Source organism: Bubalus bubalis, chromosome 3 (assembly GCF_019923935.1).
Source record: "Bubalus bubalis isolate 160015118507 breed Murrah chromosome 3, NDDB_SH_1, whole genome shotgun sequence".
NCBI lineage: Eukaryota > Metazoa > Chordata > Mammalia > Artiodactyla > Bovidae > Bubalus > Bubalus bubalis.
The window spans coordinates 10596218-10614515 of record NC_059159.1 but is presented as its reverse complement, the minus strand read 5'-3'; the positions used below and the strand labels follow the sequence as shown (position 1 = coordinate 10614515).

The 18298-nt window shown below is 60.4% G+C and overlaps 2 protein-coding genes across 2 annotated transcripts; both read left to right on the top strand.

Annotated features, from left to right (window-relative positions):
• Window positions 1-480: 480 nt before the first annotated feature.
• Window positions 481-6826, top strand: LOC102411191 (mitogen-activated protein kinase kinase kinase 11-like). The gene is made up of 2 exons (XM_044938640.2): window positions 481-3596; window positions 3903-6826. Exon 2 carries the CDS (start codon window positions 4657-4659, stop codon window positions 5707-5709), a length of 1053 nt encoding a protein of 350 aa, XP_044794575.1. The 5' UTR covers window positions 481-3596; window positions 3903-4656; the 3' UTR covers window positions 5710-6826.
• Window positions 6827-6893: 67 nt separating this feature from the next.
• On the top strand, window positions 6894-13092 carry CBX4 (chromobox 4). The gene is made up of 5 exons (XM_025279641.3): window positions 6894-7079; window positions 7228-7271; window positions 8422-8487; window positions 10595-10661; window positions 10908-13092. The coding sequence occupies exons 1-5, from the start codon at window positions 7011-7013 to the stop codon at window positions 12315-12317; spliced, it is 1656 nt and encodes a 551-aa protein (XP_025135426.1). The 5' UTR covers window positions 6894-7010; the 3' UTR covers window positions 12318-13092.
• The last annotated feature ends 5206 nt before the right edge of the window (window positions 13093-18298 follow it).

Here is an 18298-nt window from a genome sequence, read left to right as displayed (position 1 = left end):
CAGGCAAGAACACTGGAGTGGGTTGCCATTTCCTTCTCCAATGCATGAAAGTGAAAAGTGAAAGTGAAGTTGCTCAGTCGTGTCCGACTCTTAGCGACCTCATGGATTGCAGCCTAACAGGCTCCTCCGTCCGTGGGATTTTCCAAGCAAGAGTACTGGAGTGGGGTGCCATTACCTTCTCCATCAGTCTAAGCCCAGAAAAAATGAAATACAGAACTTTATTTGGGACTTCAGTGAATAGAAATAATCTTGACACATTTCAATTCAGCTCCTGCCTTTCTCAAGGCTATTGTCTCCATCGGAGGAGAGGACTTGAGGTCCCTTCCCCCTTCCCAGAACATCTCTTGAGGTTTTATTCTCTTTCCCAGTCAGCAACCAAGGGGAGTATCCCTTACAGGGAAGTGTCAGGGCACTTTTAAGAGGTGGCATTTGTCAGCCAAGACAACATTTTTTTTTATTTTTTACTGAACCTCAGTTTAAGGAAGAGAGTTCCTGGTGGGGTTTCTACTCTATCCCCTCACCGCCCCCACCCCAGGTCCTACATGAAGCCAGCTGGCTCTCTAGGGAAATCTGCACTGTAATATCAGTTTACTTCTTATTGGCCCTTTGATAGCAGATCAGGGGCTTTGTGATGCTCTTGACCTGAGATTCCTTTAAAAACCTCAAATCGGGAAAAAAAAAAAAAAAAAAAATAGTATATATTCTCCTCCTGTCGACTTCTCTCTGTGAGTGAAAGGGCACTGAGCAAGGGGTCGGTTTGGGAAACAATGGCCTTGACCACTGAGTAGTGTTTAGTCCTGAATGTGCAGGGGGTGTTTCTAAAGCTTAAAGTCATTCTGGGGCCGGTTGTTTCTGGTTGGGCAGGCAGCAGCCTCGCAGCCCAGAAGGAGTGAGGGGAAGGGGTGGGGCTGTGCCAGAAGCAGGGGGCGCAGGACTCCTCTGCTCACCCCCTACATCAGTGAGACCCGCACTTCGCCCCACGTGTACATCTCCATCCCATTCCGGGGGAGGTGGGGCTATGGGGGCGGCGGGAACGGGGCGGAGGGCTGCCAGCTCCGGCAGGCCCCAGCTGCCAGCCAGCCCAAGGGGAGCCCGCCCCCTAGGGGAGGGCGTAGCAAGTGCAGGCTCCTCGGTGCCCCTGCCCCGGCCCCGCCCAGGCACCTGGAGCAGGCAGGTGAGGCCGCTGCCGGGGTCCCCCGGAACCGAAGGGGACTCTTTGGGGGTCCTCGGGGACAATCACAGGAAGCGATCCTCCGGAAGAAGCTGGACAGGAGGACTTCTTGGACAAACCTGGGGGTTCTTTCTGGAGGTGGGGTCGCAGAGACACCTACCGTTTTCTACCAGGATTCAGGAGGGCGGGGCGAGGAGGAAATGGACTAGGTGACCACGTCCGACGACCTTGTAGTCGGGAGTGGGGGTGGGGTGGGAACGCGGACGTGGAGACCAAGTTTCAGGGCAGCCAGATTCAGCTCCGGAAGTAGCCAAAGCCGGCCCCGATACCGACAATACAGGATTTCGAGGGGGGGGCGGTGCCCGAGGCGTTACCACCCGCCCCCAGTCCTTGGCCCCCGCTGCACAGGCAGAACCGTGCTCTGGCTGGGCCCTCCCGGCCGCCATCCCACGGCCACCGGATCCCTGAGCACCCCCTCCGTTCTCCCTTTGATCCTGCAGGGACACCCCCGCCCCAGGTGTCCAGCGGAGCTTGCGGCGCTCCGGCCCCTAGGGATCGATCGGCTGGCTGGCGACGCGCCGCCGCGGCTCCGGAACCACCGCCCCATCCCCCACCCCGGCTACGCAGGACGCGGCCTCGGAGCAGCGTCCTGGCGGTTGCGGGCCGCGGCCGGACCCGGCTCCAGGCCAGCCGCGAAGGCGGAGACCGACCGGCTCCTTCCGATCGCTCCGGCCTCGCCACTCCTGGGTTGGCTGGGACGATGAGGGGGAGGAGAGCGAGCCCAGCTTCCCCGGCCGCGGCGCTCGGCACCCCACCCCCGCTCCTCCTCCGTCGCCAACTACCCACTCCTGCGCGCGCTTAACCCTCAGCGCGCCGCGAGGCAGGGACGGGGGCGCGCACTGGGCTGGGGGGAGGGTGGGGTAGCAGTTATGCTTCGGCTGACTACTACTTCGGGGTGCGCCTGGAGATTTTAATTTTATTCCGGGGTTTGCTGCAGCAGCTCTTGGTTGGAAAAAGGAAAGAAAGAAATCTGCCTTGTGTGTGGGCCCCGCAGGGTTTGGGGGGCGCAACGGAAGCACCCGAGAGCAAAACGCAGGGGCGAGTGTAAGTGGGGAGAACCTCGTAGGCACAGGACACCTGCGGGGAGTCCTTGGGCAAACGAACCCCAAATGAAGAACACACAGTGCGCAGAGGCCGTTGTGTGTGCGCGGCGGCGGCGGCAGGCGGTGGAAGCGACACCAAAGATCATATTTGAAATATGGATCCTGGGGGCGCCTATCTCCAGGCGGGCGGGAGCCCTGCGACGGAGCTTGGGACCGTGGCTGAGTGGGCTTCTCCTAGCGAACCTGGGAAGCTGCCCTGACGTTGGGAGGGGGTGGACCAGCCGGCGTCGTAGAAAACGACGCGTCCCGCTTCGCCGCCGGCGACCCCGGCGTACCGCAATGCGGAGGCGCGGCCCTACGGCGGTCAATGTGGCCCCAAGGCTTGCCCCAAGGGGCCACGACCTTGCAGCGCGTCAGATCCGTTCCCCGACCGATCACCCTGCCTGGCCTTCCCACCTGGAACCCCAGCTCCAGCTCCAAGCGGCTCTCTGCAGACGGACGCGGGGGCGTCAGGGGCTTCACCACCAAAATGAAAGCCGACCCTTGGCGGGCCGTGCGACAATGAGCAGAAACATGGGTGTGGGGCCTCAGAGGGCGGAGGGGCGCCCTTAGGGACAAAATCATCATCCCTCGGAGAAGGTGCACGGGGCAGCCTTCCGGCTCCCACACAGCCTCCCTGGTCTCCTCACCGCCGTCAATAACAACACCCCCCCACACACACATACACAGTCCCACCAGGCCAGCTCCCCCAAAGCCAGCGCTAAAATGCAAAATTACATATGCCAGAGCTGAAGTCAAAGACAAGTTCCCCTACTAAGAACATAAGAGAGAAATGAACTCTAGTCAATGCCTGGGCAGATTTTGTAGACGTTGCTAGTAAATTCTCCCTCAGCTACTCAAAATCCACGTCGGGAGGCCTAAAAAGTCACACTAACTAGAGGGCTTTCTTAGTGGGGGACTAGCTGGGGAAGTCACAGGCGGCCCCTTCCGGGCAGAGCCCAGACCTGGGCTCCGTGGGCGGGTAGTGGCATCTCCTGGCAGAGAGCATCCATTCAGAGAGTTTCTTTAAGAAGTCGTTTGTTTCCCTGAGTTGACATGGGTCAGGCCCCTTGGGGATCCGAATTGTCAGTGACCACCCTCGGGTCCAAGGCCGTTAAAATTTTCCAGGCTGCTCCAGGGTCTGCTCTTCCGGACCTCTGCCCTCGGGCGGGAGCCTGAGCTCCTCAAGAAAGCACCGCTCCTCTCTTGGGGCCCTTGAGGGCCCCTAGGGGCCCCAGCCCAAGGTGGCACCCAGAGGACTTCTGCCCTTCAGGGGAACCAAGGTGTGCGATCTGCCTCCGGCTGGAAGGGGGCAGCATCAAAAGCGTAGGCCGACGACCCTTCTCCGGGATTCCCCGTGGGCTCGGGATATCCCGGGTCGGAGGCAGGGGCCCCAGCTGAAGGCTCTGGGAATCCCGTATTTAGAGCTCCACTTGTCTGCGACTCCCTCGGAGGGGCCAAGACCGGGTGGGATGGTAGGGGAGGCCCCACGGGAGATTTTCCAGGAGAGGCTTGCAGGGCACAGCGGGGGAGCTTCGAGGGTCACCGTTCCCCACCCCTCAGTTTCTGTCCCTTCCTTCTCCCTGCAGCCTATTCACAGCCCGGAGGACCTGAGCTTCGCCCCACACCCGCCTGTAGATAAGCGGTGGTCTAGGGCCGGTCTGCGAGACAAGGCTCCGGCTCGGGGAGTCGGCCTCTCTCCACGTTGGCCCACCCACCGCCAGGACGAAAGAAACAACCACGCGAGTTCCCCGGTTCGGCTTGTGTATTTCGGTCACTTTCCAAGCCGGGAGCGGGGGCGGCCGGGGACTCCCGGGGCTTCCGAGGAGCTTCTGGGCGTCCCCTCCCGAAGTGTTGGGGAGACTGCGGCTACTCGCATGGTCACACCGGCAGCTCCAGAAAAGACCCGCCGTGTTGGCCGGTGGGAGCCACCCATCCTCCCTAGCTCGGCAGCAGAGCCAGCTCGGCTCCTGCGCAAATTCGCCGTCGGGGCACCGGGTGCCATCGCGTGGCCCCCGAGATCCCGAGCGGGGGCCCCGGAGGGGCGCGGGCAGAGCGAGCTGAGCCGTTGCCCGCGGAGTCCGACGCCCCTGGCGGCGCGGAGGCTGTAGCGGCCGCTCGCCCTCCCTCGGCGCCCCCCTGCCCGGGACGCCTCGGAAACACCCATTGGAAAAAATTTTCGGGGGGTTTTCTAGCGAGGGGGCGGGCGGAGTGTCGGGAAGCTCAGACCCTCCCTGGACGAAGGGACTGTCCTGGACGAGGTCGCTCCAGATCTCCCGACAGACTGACATTGCCGACGGCGTGGCAGTTTGGTAGGCTCAGTTCGGAAGAGTGACTGTCGCGATGACAGCGCTTCCTCCTCCAACTTCAGGGACCCTTCCCCTTCTACGGTCAAGTTGTCCCACACGAGAGCTCCGCGTCCTGGACACGAGGGTCAGGAAAAAGCTCAAAACACAACAGGAGGAGAAAAACCTTTTCCTACGTCCCCCTCCCAGCTTCTATAAACCCGGAGAGCCCCCTTTCCCCAGGACTACCGGAAGGCTTCGCCCCCACCCAGGCAGGCGCGCCCGCCAACACCTTCTCGGGGAAATCTTGTGTTTGTGCCTCAAGCTTGTAAGAGGGCAGTCGCTGCAGACCGAGCCCCTCTCTGGGGCAGCCAGAAAGGGATCCCCGCGCCCCACCCCCCACCCCTCCAGGCTTGGGCAGCGGTCGCCAAGACAGCAGAAGCCGCCCAGCCACGGGAGCTGCGAGGTGGTGGTGAAATGGTGGAGTCTATGTGTGCGTCCTGAAACACCAGACCATTTCCAGGCTTCTTCTGGATTCCTGGGAGAAAAGGAGCCCAAAGCAGGCTTTGGGGGGTTCGCTTCCGCACCTCGCCCCTCCCCCCGCCCGCTCGAGCCCCGGCGCAGTCCCCACCCAGCATTCCGGGACTTGTGTCAGGGCGGGAGCGGAGACCCGGATGGCTCTTTGCCCGCCCCCCTCGCTCGTTCCACTCTCGCTCGGCTTTTGCTCCTTTCCTTTCTTCCACGGACGCTCAGCCAAGAGATTGCGCAAGCTTCCTGCTGCCGGTCCTTCAAGGGCCCGGAGCCTGGGGCCCGGACACACCCCCGTGTGCGCGCACCCCTGCCCCTGTCACTCGGGTCGCTCTGCCCCCTCCTAAGGTACCCCCCTTCTCACTCCGACCCCACAGAGCTTGCGGCCCCGCGGGCGGCGCCCTCGGGAGGCCGCGTGGGGCGCAGCAGCTCCCCCAGCCGGACGCCGAAGCTGCACGCCGGAACGCGCCGTCTCGCCGCCGGAGGTGCTAAACTTCACACTCGTTGGCTACTCCGGCCGGGTCGGGAGGGCCTCGGCTCGGCCGCGGCTGCCGGCCGGGGACCAGGGAGCGCGAATTCGTAACCAGCGCTTGGCTCTTCGGCCATTCCATTCTCCTCCCTTTCGTGCGGCCCCGCTGTGTCCTGTTCAGTTTCAACCCTTTCTTGGCCTTCCCTGCCTTCTCTTTTCGAAGCCCCTCCCGGGACCCCACCAAGTCCTCTCGGGCCCCCAAATAGACCTGGACATCCTCTTCGTCCCCTCTTTGTCCTCCCTGCCTCACGCCGTGTTGGCCGCGGGGTGAGGGTGGAGGGTTGCTGCTGGAAAGTGGACCTCCCACCCTCGCCCCGCCAAAGACAGTACTGAGGGTAAATTAGGAGCCCAGCAGGATTGGGGAGGGATCGAGAACACTTTGGTAGGGTTCCTGAGCTCTAGGGCTCCAGGCTGGCTGCTCCTCTATCCCCTTTCTCCTCTCGGCGCTCTTCTCCCTGGCGATCCTTTGCACCCAGTCCTTTCTCTCCTCCCTATTCTTTCTCTTCCATTCCTCGCCTTCCTAAATGCCCTCAGCCTCGTGGGGCGGGGCCAGGCGGGGCGGCGGGACCCGGGGGCGGGGGTGGGGGGGGAATCCTCGAGCTGCCCCGACTCCGATTCCGCCCCCTGCCGGCGACCCCCTGGGAGTCTGCACATGACGCAATTCGGTGCAAATGGAAACTGCAGTGGATGCTCCCGTGGCCCCCGGCAGGGGTCCCCGGGCAGTGCACGCTGAGAATGAGAGGCGAAGGGGGCAGGCCAAAGCGCTAGGCCGCAGGCGAGGGGTCGCAGCCAGACCCTCGCGGCCCCGCCAGGCTCTTCACCCCCGCCTCGGCCCCCCGCCGACACACCTCTCTCCGGCCCGGTCCCGTTCCCTCCCTCCAGCGTCCCTCTCCCAGGCTCTACGATCCCTCCCCCTGCACCTCCCCGACGCCCTCCTCCTCCTGGCCCCCTCCCGCGCCCTTCCTCCTCCCCCCCGCCCCCCCGCCCCGCCCGCCGCCCAGGCCCCGGGCCTCCGGTAGGCCGGGCTGCGCCAATCCCGGCCGCGTCCCGCCCCCTGACGCCGAGCAGGGCCCAGCGAGGCCCCGCCCGCTGACGTCCGGATTTGCATGAGTTCTTGTGCAGCCGCGGCCCGGGCTCAGTTGTCTCAGCGAGCGCGAGCCGGGAGCCGGGGCGGGCGCGGGCAGCGGCGGGCGGCCGGGCTGTGCAGGACGAGCGGCGGCGGCGGCGGCGGCGGCGGCGGCGGCGGCGCGGGCGGCAGGGGCTCCTCGGCCGGGGCGGCAGCGGGGCGCCGGCGGGAGCCAGCAGCGTCTGCAGCCGCGCCGGCCGCCCGCGCCCCGGCGCGCTCCGGTTCGGCCATGGAGCTGCCAGCTGTTGGCGAGCACGTCTTCGCGGTGGAGAGCATCGAGAAGAAGCGGATCCGCAAGGTAGGGCGGCGCGGGGGCGGCGGCGAGGCGGCGGGGGAGCGGCAGCCGGAGCAGCCCGCGGGGAGGCGGGGAGGGGGGTGGGGAGGCTGCGGGCCGGGGCCGGGGATCCCGCGGAAGCTGATGGAGTGCTGTCTCTTCCCCCCCTCAGGGCAGAGTGGAGTATCTGGTGAAATGGAGAGGCTGGTCCCCCAAGTAAGTAGCGGCCGAGGGGCGGGGGAGCCTGGTGCCGAGGCGCGGGGCTCCCGGGCTCCGGACCAGCCGGGCTGGTGGGGTGGTGGGGGGAGCGGACGGGAGGCGGGGTGGAGGTGGGGTGGAGGGAGGAGGGGGTGGGGAAGTCGGTGGCAGGCACTGGGGAAGCCGAGCCGCCGAGCCCGAGCCCGGCGCCCTGTGTTGTACTCCGCTCTCCGGGAAATGCCATCACTAATTTATGCACTAAAAGGAGCCGGAGGAGCTGGAGAGACGCGGGGCCGAGCCGGGGAGGCCGGCGGAGGGAGGGAGGGCGCAGGCACTGACTGATGTGCAGCAGAAAATGGCTCCTTTCCCCTTTCCCTCCACCGAACGGCTCCATATTGCAAAACCAAAAAAAAAAAAAAAATTAAAAAGCGACGAAAATGCAATTGTGTGCCTCTTCCCTCCTAGTGGTGCAGGGAGAGGAAGAAAAAAGGCAGAAAATGTTGGGAACTGTCACTGCGGCGCTTTTGGTGGGGAATTTTTTTTTTTTTAATTTGAAATGCGAAGGCACCGGATGGAGACAGACGCGCAGGCACACGCACACACACTCACACACACACACACACACACACACACAGAGGCATATTTTTGTGTTGCTGAGTATTTGGGGGTTGCTTGCCCGTGACAGCGGGCTCCAGGGCCGTGAGGGGGTGTGGGGGGGCCGCGTGGCTGACGGTGATCGGATTAGGGGTCAAATAGAGAATGGCTGAAGCCCTCGCGGAGACTCGGGGCTGGGAAGAGGAGGAGGGGACTGCGACTTTGCATTTTGGCTGCTTTGCACGCAGGATTCCTGGTGAGCAAAGTGGCTTTGGAACATGTCGCAGTAACATGCTTAAAATTCTTGACAACTGCAAAATAAACTGCTAGTTTCATTTTCCTTACCCCTCCCCTTTCTTCCTGCCCTTGTGTGTTTATTTTGACTTGGGGAGGGTGTATCAGGGACCGTGTCAGGCCTGCAGAAATTTACTCTCCAGCCCCCACGTCCACAGCTAAATAGCTTTCAGTTCATGAAGACAGAGTAGGGCCTTATGTCATTCCCCACCTGGAGGCCACAAAGCTGGCTCGGTTTTTTTTTTTTACGCCGTGTCCCCCCTCCCTTTTCCCTTGCAAGATATAACACGTGGGAACCCGAGGAGAACATCCTGGATCCCCGGCTGCTGATCGCCTTCCAGAACAGGTGAGCGTCCCCCAAGCACCCGCCACCGGCAGCCGTGACCGTATATGGGAATGGGAGAGTGGGCCAACGCTGCAACAGGACAGAGGGAAAGGGCCGGGAGGGGGGTTGGCAGGAGTCCCCTCCCCCGGGTCTGAACAGGCACGACTGGGGCCTCGGCTCCTCTAACCAACGTCCTTGGCGGTTGCTGCAGCTTGGGGTGGGGGCGGGGCAGGCCGGGAGAAGGAGAGGCTTGTGTTTGGGGGAACTGCGGGAAGGGCGCTTGCGGGTGGCCCTACAGCTGCGCGGAGAAGTTGGGGCTGCGCCTCGGTTCCCTGCCGGCCCCCTCCCGTGGCTACCTTGGAGCCCCACCCCCGGAGCCTAGGTGTTGCTTTCCTGCTGCCACTGGCCGCTTGGCACGGGCAGCTCTCGGGGCAGCTCCAAGGGAGCTGGCATTGTGAAACCTCTGGACGTCACAGAACTGAACTTAACCTGTTGGGGACTGGAGAAAAGTTTACAAGACCTTAAGCCGGCACCCTCACCCCCCAGGGAGCTTGGGGTCGACAGGGGCCAGATTCTGTCTGGCGCTGCGTGCCCTTCACACCTCCCACTAGGCTACTTGGTGGGTCTGGCCCCCATTCTCAGGGCAGGGGGAGCTTGGCCCACCGGTTGTGGGGTGGGCACTGCCTAGTGGTGGAGGGGTGGCTTCTGACGAGGGGTTCGTCGCGCGCACAGATGCTTGTCACGCTGCAGCTGCTGCAGCTGGATTCACCACCGGTGGCCGTGGTTCTCTGTTTCGGGAGGACAGAAGGGGGAAGGGCGATCGAGGAGGGGCGGAGCAGCAGGAGCCCGCGGAGCTGGGCCACACCGCGGCCTTCCATCCCCCCTCTCCCTTTTATTTTGCATTATTTCCTGTGGCGCGTTTGCCTCTAAAACTGTAAACTCTAGCCCCTTGGAAGGAGAGACCATCAGGGAAGTTGCTCTCCTGACGCAGGAGGGCGCCGAGAAGGGATCCTGCCCGGGTTCCACCTGGGAGTTCACCAGCCTGTAACCATGTCAGCGGCTGATGCCATGTTGCATAATGGATCCCCGAAGATTTAAAACACAGGCTGTTGCAATGCCATGCAACTTTGGAATCAGGCCCCAGCCGGGGCCCCAGGCATGACAGAATTCCTCTGGGTTAGCCCAAGGGTAGAGGGGTGCCTAGGGTCTGGAATGGGCTTCAACTTTGGCCTACGCTGGAGAGGCACTCGCTTCTGCCATGGAGGGTTGGGCAGTGCTAGGACCACCCTCCCAACCTCGGATCATCCTCCACCAGGCTGCCAGCGAAAGCCAGACAGCTGTATTGACCAGCGCCACCGCCCACGGGCTTTATTAATAATTTGGAAATCAAGGGAAGCTGGGAACCCGGGCTTGTCGAGTAGGCGGTGCTTCTGTGCGTCTCCCCGCCCGGCAGCTCCGCCCCAGCCGTACCAGAGCTGGTTCACCTGATGGCTGCGAACCTGGCCAGGCCCTGGCCTCGGTGTCCGGCCCCCGCCCCGGTGTCCGGCCCCCGCCCCCAGCCCCTAATTGGCTCATTTGCCGCTGTGTAAACAAGGGCGCAGCCCCTCCCCCTGTTTAGTGCCTGGCCTTTAAGAAAACGAGTCCTCCCTTCTGCTGGCGGCACTCGTTATCTGAATCTTAATGAGGTCATTAGCATCCCGTGCCTCTGACGGGGAGGCACCCGGTTGACGCTCACCTCATTTGGACTTGGTTTTCATCCCCTGGACCCCCGAGCGCACTGCGTTTTGTGCAGGGCCACGGGCCCAAGGCTGTGGGCACCAGTGCCAAGCTGCCCAGTGTCAAGCTGCGGGCAAAGATTCAGGGCTGTGGGGGGCCCCATTTCAGGTATGGACATCTGAGGTGGGGGGGGCCCTTTGGAGAGGGCCCCTTGGGCAGATAAGGGTGGTGCTGCGGTTAAGTGGCACTCTGGAACCGGACTGAGGCGTCCAGCTGACAGTAGAGGCAACCTTCTGCCCTGAGCCCTTGTTCCCTCTGGTTCTTGCTGGCTTCACGGCTCACCACAGTGGGGGCAGAGCAGGAGGGGAAGTGACTGAGGCTAACAGCCCTGCCCTCTGTTCCCTCTCCGCAGGGAAAGGCAGGAGCAGCTGATGGGATACCGGAAGAGAGGGCCGAAGCCCAAACCGCTGGTGGTGCAGGTGAATACACTCCCGGGCCCCAGGGCCAACCACGACTTATTCCCTTAACGTTGCCACCTGAGGTGCCTCCAGGCTTGGAAGTCGGGGGGAGTTCCTCTGAAGCACCCAATTCCATTTCATCTTGACTTCCCACACCCTTTCCCGACCTGGTAGGGGCTGGGACACTCCTGATGCTGGAGGCTTGCTCTGGGGCTGGTCTTATCCCTCCTCTTACGTCCCCCTCCATTCCCACCCCGTCCCCCCCAGGTACCTACCTTTGCCCGTCGTTCCAATGTGCTGACCGGACTCCAGGACTCCTCAGCTGACAACCGCTCCAAGCTGGAGCTGGGCGGTCAGGGCAAGGGCCAGGGGCACCAATACGAGCTCAACAGCAAGAAGCACCACCAGTACCAGCCGCACAGCAAGGAGCGGGCGGGCAAGCCCCCACCGCCAGGCAAGAGCGGTAAATACTACTACCAGCTCAACAGCAAAAAGCACCACCCCTACCAGCCGGACCCCAAAATGTATGACCTGCAGTACCAGGGCGGCCACAAGGAGGCGCCCAGCCCCACCTGCCCGGACCTAGGCTCCAAGAGCCACCCGCCCGATAAGTGGCCCCACGGCGGGGGAGCCAAGGGCTACCTGGGAGCCGTGAAGCCCCTGGCCGGTACGGCCGGGGCTCCAGGCAAGGGCTCCGAGAAGGGTCCCCCCAACGGGATGACGCCGGCCCCCAAGGAGGCAGTGACGGGCAATGGGATTGGGGGCAAGATGAAGATCGTCAAAAACAAGAACAAGAACGGCCGCATCGTGATCGTGATGAGCAAGTACATGGAGAACGGCATGCAGGCGGTGAAGATCAAGTCCGGGGAGGCAGCCGAGGGCGAGGCGCGCTCCCCCAGCCACAAGAAACGGGCTGCTGAGGAGCGTCACCCCCCGGCAGACAGGACTTTCAAAAAGGCCGCGGGGGCGGAGGAGAAGAAGGCGGAAACGCCCTCCAAGAGGAGGGAGGAGGAGGCGCCGGGGACCGGGGACCCGCAGTCCCAAGATGCCGGCTCTCGCAAGCTCTCCCCGACCAAGGAGGCCTTCAGCGAGCAGCCTCTGCAACTCACTACCAAGCCCGACCTGCTGGCCTGGGACCCGTCCCGCAGCACACACCCGCCCTCCCACCATCACCACCACCACCACCACCACCACCACCATCACCACGCCGTCGACCTAAATCTCTCCCATGCGCGCAAACGCTGCCTCTCCGAGACCCACAGCGAGCGAGAACCCTGCAAGAAGCGTCTGACGGCGCGCAGCATCAGCACCCCCACCTGCCTGGGGGGCAGCCCCGCAGCGGAGCGCCCTGCGGACGTGCCCCCCGCCGCCCCCCTCCCGCAACCGGAGGTCATCCTGCTGGACTCGGACCTAGACGAACCCATAGACTTGCGCTGCGTCAAGACGCGCAGCGAGGCCGGGGAGCCGCCCAGCGCCCTGCCGGTGAAGCCTGAGGCGCCCGCGACCGCGGCGGTGGCTGCTGTGCCGGCAACAGCGGCCGAGAAGCCCCCGACCGAGGCCCAGGACGAACCCGAGGAGCCACTGAGCGAGTTCAAGCCCTTCTTTGGGAATATAATTATCACCGACGTCACCGCGAACTGCCTCACCGTCACGTTCAAGGAGTACGTGACGGTGTAGCCTAAGGGCGTCGGAAGAGGAAGCGCTTCACCCTCTGGGGCTTAACACCTGGGGCCTGGGGACGGACTTCTCTCTGCAACTGCGGGAGCTCCCGGCCCGGCCCCAGCGCGAAAACGGCCGAAGCCGCGGCAACCGCGTCCCTCTGCCGGGTCTTGGCTGGAGCGCCCGGCCCACACTGGCACCTTCCACGCCGTGCCTGCGGGTCTCGCCCTCATCTGCCGCACCCCCTCCTCTCGTGGACCTCCGGGACTGACAGGGCAGCCACTCGCGGCGGTCTAAGAGTTATAGTATTATATTTTAACCGTGCTAACTTGTCAAGTGCAGACTTTACTCCCGTTTGTACGTGGTGTTATATTGAAATGTATTGTTTGAGCTCAAAAGGCCCACCACCCACTTCGGGCTGATATATATATATTTATTTGTAGGTATTTATATATTGAAATATAAAAACCTAGATTTATGGAGTTTCCTCTAGATCATGTTATATTCTATATCAGACGAACTATTTTCTGTTGGCCTTTCTACCCGTTCATTCAGTATTTCGGTTGATTTCATTTCCTCCCCTTCCAGGAACTGCAATACCAGTAACCTTGGTATATATTTTTTGATACTGTACACATGGATGTGTTGTTTCTATGTGCAAAACAAAAAAAAAAGTTTGTTAAAAGGCTAAACGAGCTCTCTAGAAACTGCTGCTACTAGAAATGTCTAAACTATAAGCTTCCAATTATTACCTGCTTGAATGTAAATATTAAATGGAGATGTTGAAGGTGCACTTTCGCTGTTTGAGATTAGCTAAGAGGGAACGTCAGAGACAGGGGGGAGGGGGTGTGGGCGGCGGCTGGACCCCCTCTCCGCACCCTACTTCCGCCTTAGGTCGGGCGGGGGGCGGGGGTGGGAGGACCTATCGCATCCTGCGATAAACTTTTGCAAAAGCAAAGTGAACTGGTTTCACGAGCAGAGGCGCCCGCACCCGGGGAGTGACCCCGCTCCCCGGAAGTCGAGAGGCTCTCCAAAGGAGAGGGGAATTCCTGCGGGGGGGCTGTGCTGGCGTCGCCCCCGCTCTCAAGAGTTTTCGGGCCTTGGCTGCCCACCGCGAGGGCAAACCCGGGATCTGCATAGTGGGGGGAGGGTTGCACGGGTGCTTGAGCTGCACGGAGACGTGGGTGGGGCTAACCCCCAACCCCCGAGCCAAGCCCACCCGGCACCTGCTGATTTTTGCCCCTCACCCCCCAGGACGCAACACACCCTGGCGCTGGCCCTGATGTGGCAGGGGTGTTCCTTCCTAATAATCCCTGCCCGGTAGGGCAGGTTCCGCAAGGAGGGGACCTTCCCACCCTCTCCAGCGTCCCTCGCTGCCATCGCTGGCCCCGCCCCACCGAGGAAGCTGCCGAGGCTCTTTCTCTGCCAGACTCTCTCCCCGGAAACCACCAGGCCAGAAGCCGCGACTGGAGGCTCCGCGAACGCGGCCACGGCAGGGGGCGGGGGGCTTCCCGCGAGGTGGATGGGTTGTGGGAGGGAGAAAAAGCCTGCGAGAGCAAGGCCTTGCCGGTCCCCGCTTCCTGAGCGAGCAGGAAAATGTGGGACCCCATCTCACCCATCCTACTTTGCTTTGGGTGGCTAGGCAGTGGCCCCTGGTTTCCCCACGCAGGAAGGGGTTAAGGGTCCCCAGGGAACGAGGGGAATGGGCCGAACTCGAACTCCGAGGTGCCGCTCCCCCAGGCCAGGAAGCCGAGACCCGGGACTGCTGCGGCCGGCCTTGGCCAGCTTTCTGCAGACGCAGCGATCTTCCTCCTGGCTGGGGTGGCCCGAGCAGGGCCAGGGGCCACGGGACTGAGGGCCTGGTAGGCGCGAGGCTGTTGCTGGCCCCCAAGTCCCTTGCCTGCCAGCCTGGGACTGAAGAGCCTAGCCTCTGCTGGCCGCCAGGGCGGAAGAGGTCAACGCGGTTCATAATGGGGGTGGGGGGGGGGGCGGCGTGGAGAGGTGGCGAGAGAGCACAGTGTTGGGAAGGCCAGGAGAAGAGATAGAGGGCCAGGAGGGCGGGAGGCCTGAATGCGGACAGTGTGGCCAGTGTTGGCTGCAGGCCACCAAGCGGCTGGAGGTGGGGGAGGGGAGCCTAGCGGGGGGGAGGGGAGGGAAGGAAGGGAAGCTCTGAAAAAAAAAAAAAACCGTTGGGAGTTTCTAGCCCTGGCTTTTGTGAATTGTCCCTCCCACTATCCCCATCACCCCAGCCCCCTTTAGAGTGAGTTAAACGCTCCCCCTCCCCCTTCGACGTAATGAATGCCCTTTGCCACCCTGGGAGTAGAGGGAGGGGTAATCTTGACTGCTCCTGGCAAACTGCCTGCTCAGCACTAGAATTGGGCCTGTCCTTCACTGACTGGTACACAAAGGCACATGCCAGGCGTGGATTTCGTCTCCCTGTTTTTCTGGTAGAAGAGAACTAAAAAATCCGGAGTAAGAAGGGGAACCCCTTGTTCAGGTCTGCACAGGTGGTGACTTGGGAGTGAGCCTTAGCCCCTAGGGGTGCCCCTCCTGCCCAGTGGGTGGCCTCTGAGAAGCTGAGCCTGGGCAACAGGGGAGGGGAGGTAGAGGATGGCACTGTTGGTGAGTAGAGAAGGAAACTGCTCCACTACCATTTGCAGAAAGGTGTGGCCTGCAGGTGGCTTGAGGCCTTGAAAACTGGGCCTGGTGGTGGACCTCCTAGGGGAGATCTTCGAGCAGGATGGTCCTTGGAACAGCTTGGAACCTAAGTTCAGAAGACCAGCAATAGGACAGAGGCAAATGGATAGGTCAGGAGGGGCAGCAAGATGCCCAACTGGCAGAGACTCAAGAGTGTCCCCAGGAGGGACAGGACTCTTGTTGGCTGGGGCCACTTAAGCATCTTGTTCCAATCAGACCCCACAGAGGTCAAGTGTCCCTGTGGGATGAGAATCTGAGGTTCTGATGGCTAAACAGCTTGTCCAGCTCACCTGGCCACTGCCCAGTTCTGTACTGACTCTAGAATCAGTCAGGTGGTCTGCTGTCACCCTGCAGAGAGGTACACCACAGCAACTCGCCCCTCCCTGACTTCTCAGCCATAGATGTGTCCAAGGCTCAGGAACACTCAAAGAGGGCCAGGGGCCCTGGCATTGGGACAGGGGAGGAGAGCCCAGTAGCCCAGATGTAGGCTTTGTGACATATCTTTGTCACAGATGTAAGCTGCTTCTTCCTAATGGAGGGCAGAGGTGTTTGTCAATGCCCAACTTTCACAAGCAAGGGGTCCAAAGCCCTCACTTTTCCTAAACCCTCACTTTGAGCCCAAGTTCAGATGATTCTGGGATCTTAACCTTGCACACTAGGAAACCCAGAGTTCTATCTTTTCTCCAAACAAACCTTTGGGGCTGAGCCTTGAGCATAGAGCTGAAGCTGACTCCTTGCAAAGAGAAAAGCACTTGTGTATCCACCCATCCCTCAGAGGCTGGTCCCTCCTGCACCAGCCAGGTTCCAGATTCCAACTCTAGTCTCCCTATAGCCTGCACCACTGCCCAACTCAGTTTCACAAGAGCCAAGTTTCACCCTTCGGTGTTAGCTCCATCCTTGGATCCTACCAGGGTACTTAGGAGCTAGGGTTGCCAGGCTGAGCATATAAAAATCTAGGGTGCTCCGTTAAATTTGAACTTCAGATGGACAATGAATAATATTTTAGTGTGTCTCATGAAATATTTGAGATATACTAATACAAAAAAATAATAAAATGCTTTGTTTATGTGAATTCAGATTGAACTGGGCATCCTGGAATTTGTCTGGAACCTCACTTGGATCCTGAATAGTCGACTTAGTTAGTCCCTGCCCACAGGGAAGTTTCAGTCCAATAGGAGAGAGAAACTGCTGAGAACTGAGCCACAGGGGTCCTAGTGAGTGGGGTGATTGTAGTGACATAGAGTATGTTTGGCATGACACAGAATGGTTGCTGGATGTCCAGGAGCCTTCAGCTGTGATTTAAAGGGGAAGGGAGTAGTGGAGTGAGCATGTCACAAGACCTAGACAAGTAGTGATGGAAGACCAGACTTGGTCTCTCCATCTGTTGGCCCACCTCGGGCTCCTGAGTTGAGTCTCTTCCCCATTCCCACTCACCCCAACATCAAAGTCTAGAACATACAAGGAGGGCAGAACAGATCCAACTGCAGTGCCCACTGTGCTTAGTCATGTGGGACTCTTTGTGACCCCATGGACTGTAGCCCACCAGGCTCCTCTGTCCAGGAGGATTCTCCAGGCAAGAATACTGGAGTGGGTTGCCATGCCCTCCTCCAGGGGATCTTCCCAGCCTAGGGATCGAACCCAGGTCTTCTGCACTGTAGGCAGATTCTTTACCAGCTGAGCTACCAGGGAAGCGGTACCCGCTCTCCCACCAAAACCTTTTCCCTTTCTACACCTCAGTTTCCTTAGCATCTTCAAAGACATGTTCTGACAGTGAGGATGAACTGGGTCGGGAAAGAGCCTTGAGCTCTTCTGGAAAACTCCCCAAGTAAACACACGAGTTATTTATTTTTTTTTTTACCAGGGAACATTAAATATTTCATGTCAGATTCAGATGCCTTCTAACAACTTCTGGCTGAGAGCCTCAGCTTGACCAAGGAATAGATACCCAGTGATGTTTACCTCTGAACTGACTGCCATGTCTCCCTCCCCTCGCCCCCACGCCCTCTATAACCCAGTGTACACCACCAGCCCTTTGCATTGTGCCCTCACCACCAGCTTGGTAGATAACCCATTGACCTGGAAACTCAGCCTCAGCCTCTCCAGCTTTATCCTGGTTCACCAAGGCTGGCATTGGGACAGGAGAGAGATAAGAGCTGTGCCTGCATTTGTACAAAACCAAATCCTCATGCTTTTTTAATCAAGTTGCTTCTATGGTTCCATGTTATGTTTGCAGCTCATCTGAGAAGGCGAAGACTCTAAAGAGGAAATAGTACTAACGGCAGATATTCTCGGATGCAAGTGTCCATTTCCTGTGGCCATAGTTCAGATGCACCCCCGCCCCCTGCACCCTCCTTTTCCTCTCTTCCCCTTGCAGTTGCTGTTAACAGCTAACATGGAATGAGTGCCCACCACCTGTGGGGGGTACTTCAGGAGGTCATCTCATTTAATTCACACAGTCTCCCATGAGCTAGGTCCCATCACTGTCCCTGTCTCATGGATGGTAAAATGAAGGCTCAGAGGCTCAAGTAACCGGTCCAAGGTCAAACATCCAATAAACAGGGGAACAGGAGTTCTGGGCTAGCCTTGTCTGTCTGCAGGAGCTATGCTCCCAGCTTCCAGGGTTCTGTGGGTTCTTCATAGGTGAGTTCAGGTCTCATCCCCTCCCTGAGGTTGTTCTAGACTATTCCAGCCTTTACCAGGGCCCACTGTGCCTGAACTCCTGCAGTAATTACTGCACCCCCACCAACTCATCAATCAACTGCTACAACATCCATGTGTGCACGTGCCTCCATTCTCCAATTGGACAAAGCCCTGCCCATCTGGAAGGCAGTGGATATGTCTTGGGTATTTCATGCAGTCCCACAGTGTGCTCAGTTCCTAGATAAACACCTCGGAACCAGATGCCTCGTGTGTGTGTGTGTGTGTGTGTGTTTTGTCCTGTGTGTATGTGTTTGTGTGTGTGTGTGAGAGAGAGATGGGACTTTCAGACAGTGATGCTGATCACTGCACTGCAAGCTAGTAGCAGCAGACACAAGGAAGACCCCCGTGCCACCCCCAGGGGCTCAACCCCCATGACCACAGAGCTGCACAGCAGAGGCTGGGGACTCAGGCTGCTCCCTTCTGCCCAGCTATCGGCGGGCAGCAGACACTTGGGCACTGAGCTGCTCCAGGGTTCCACCGCCCCCTCACTTCTCACCTGATCCATCTGTGTGAGTTTCAGGAGACTCCAGGTAATTATGTGGTAATTGAATTTAGGGAAACAGACCCTAAGGATAATTCTGGAGTCAGTTCCAGAAGACTCC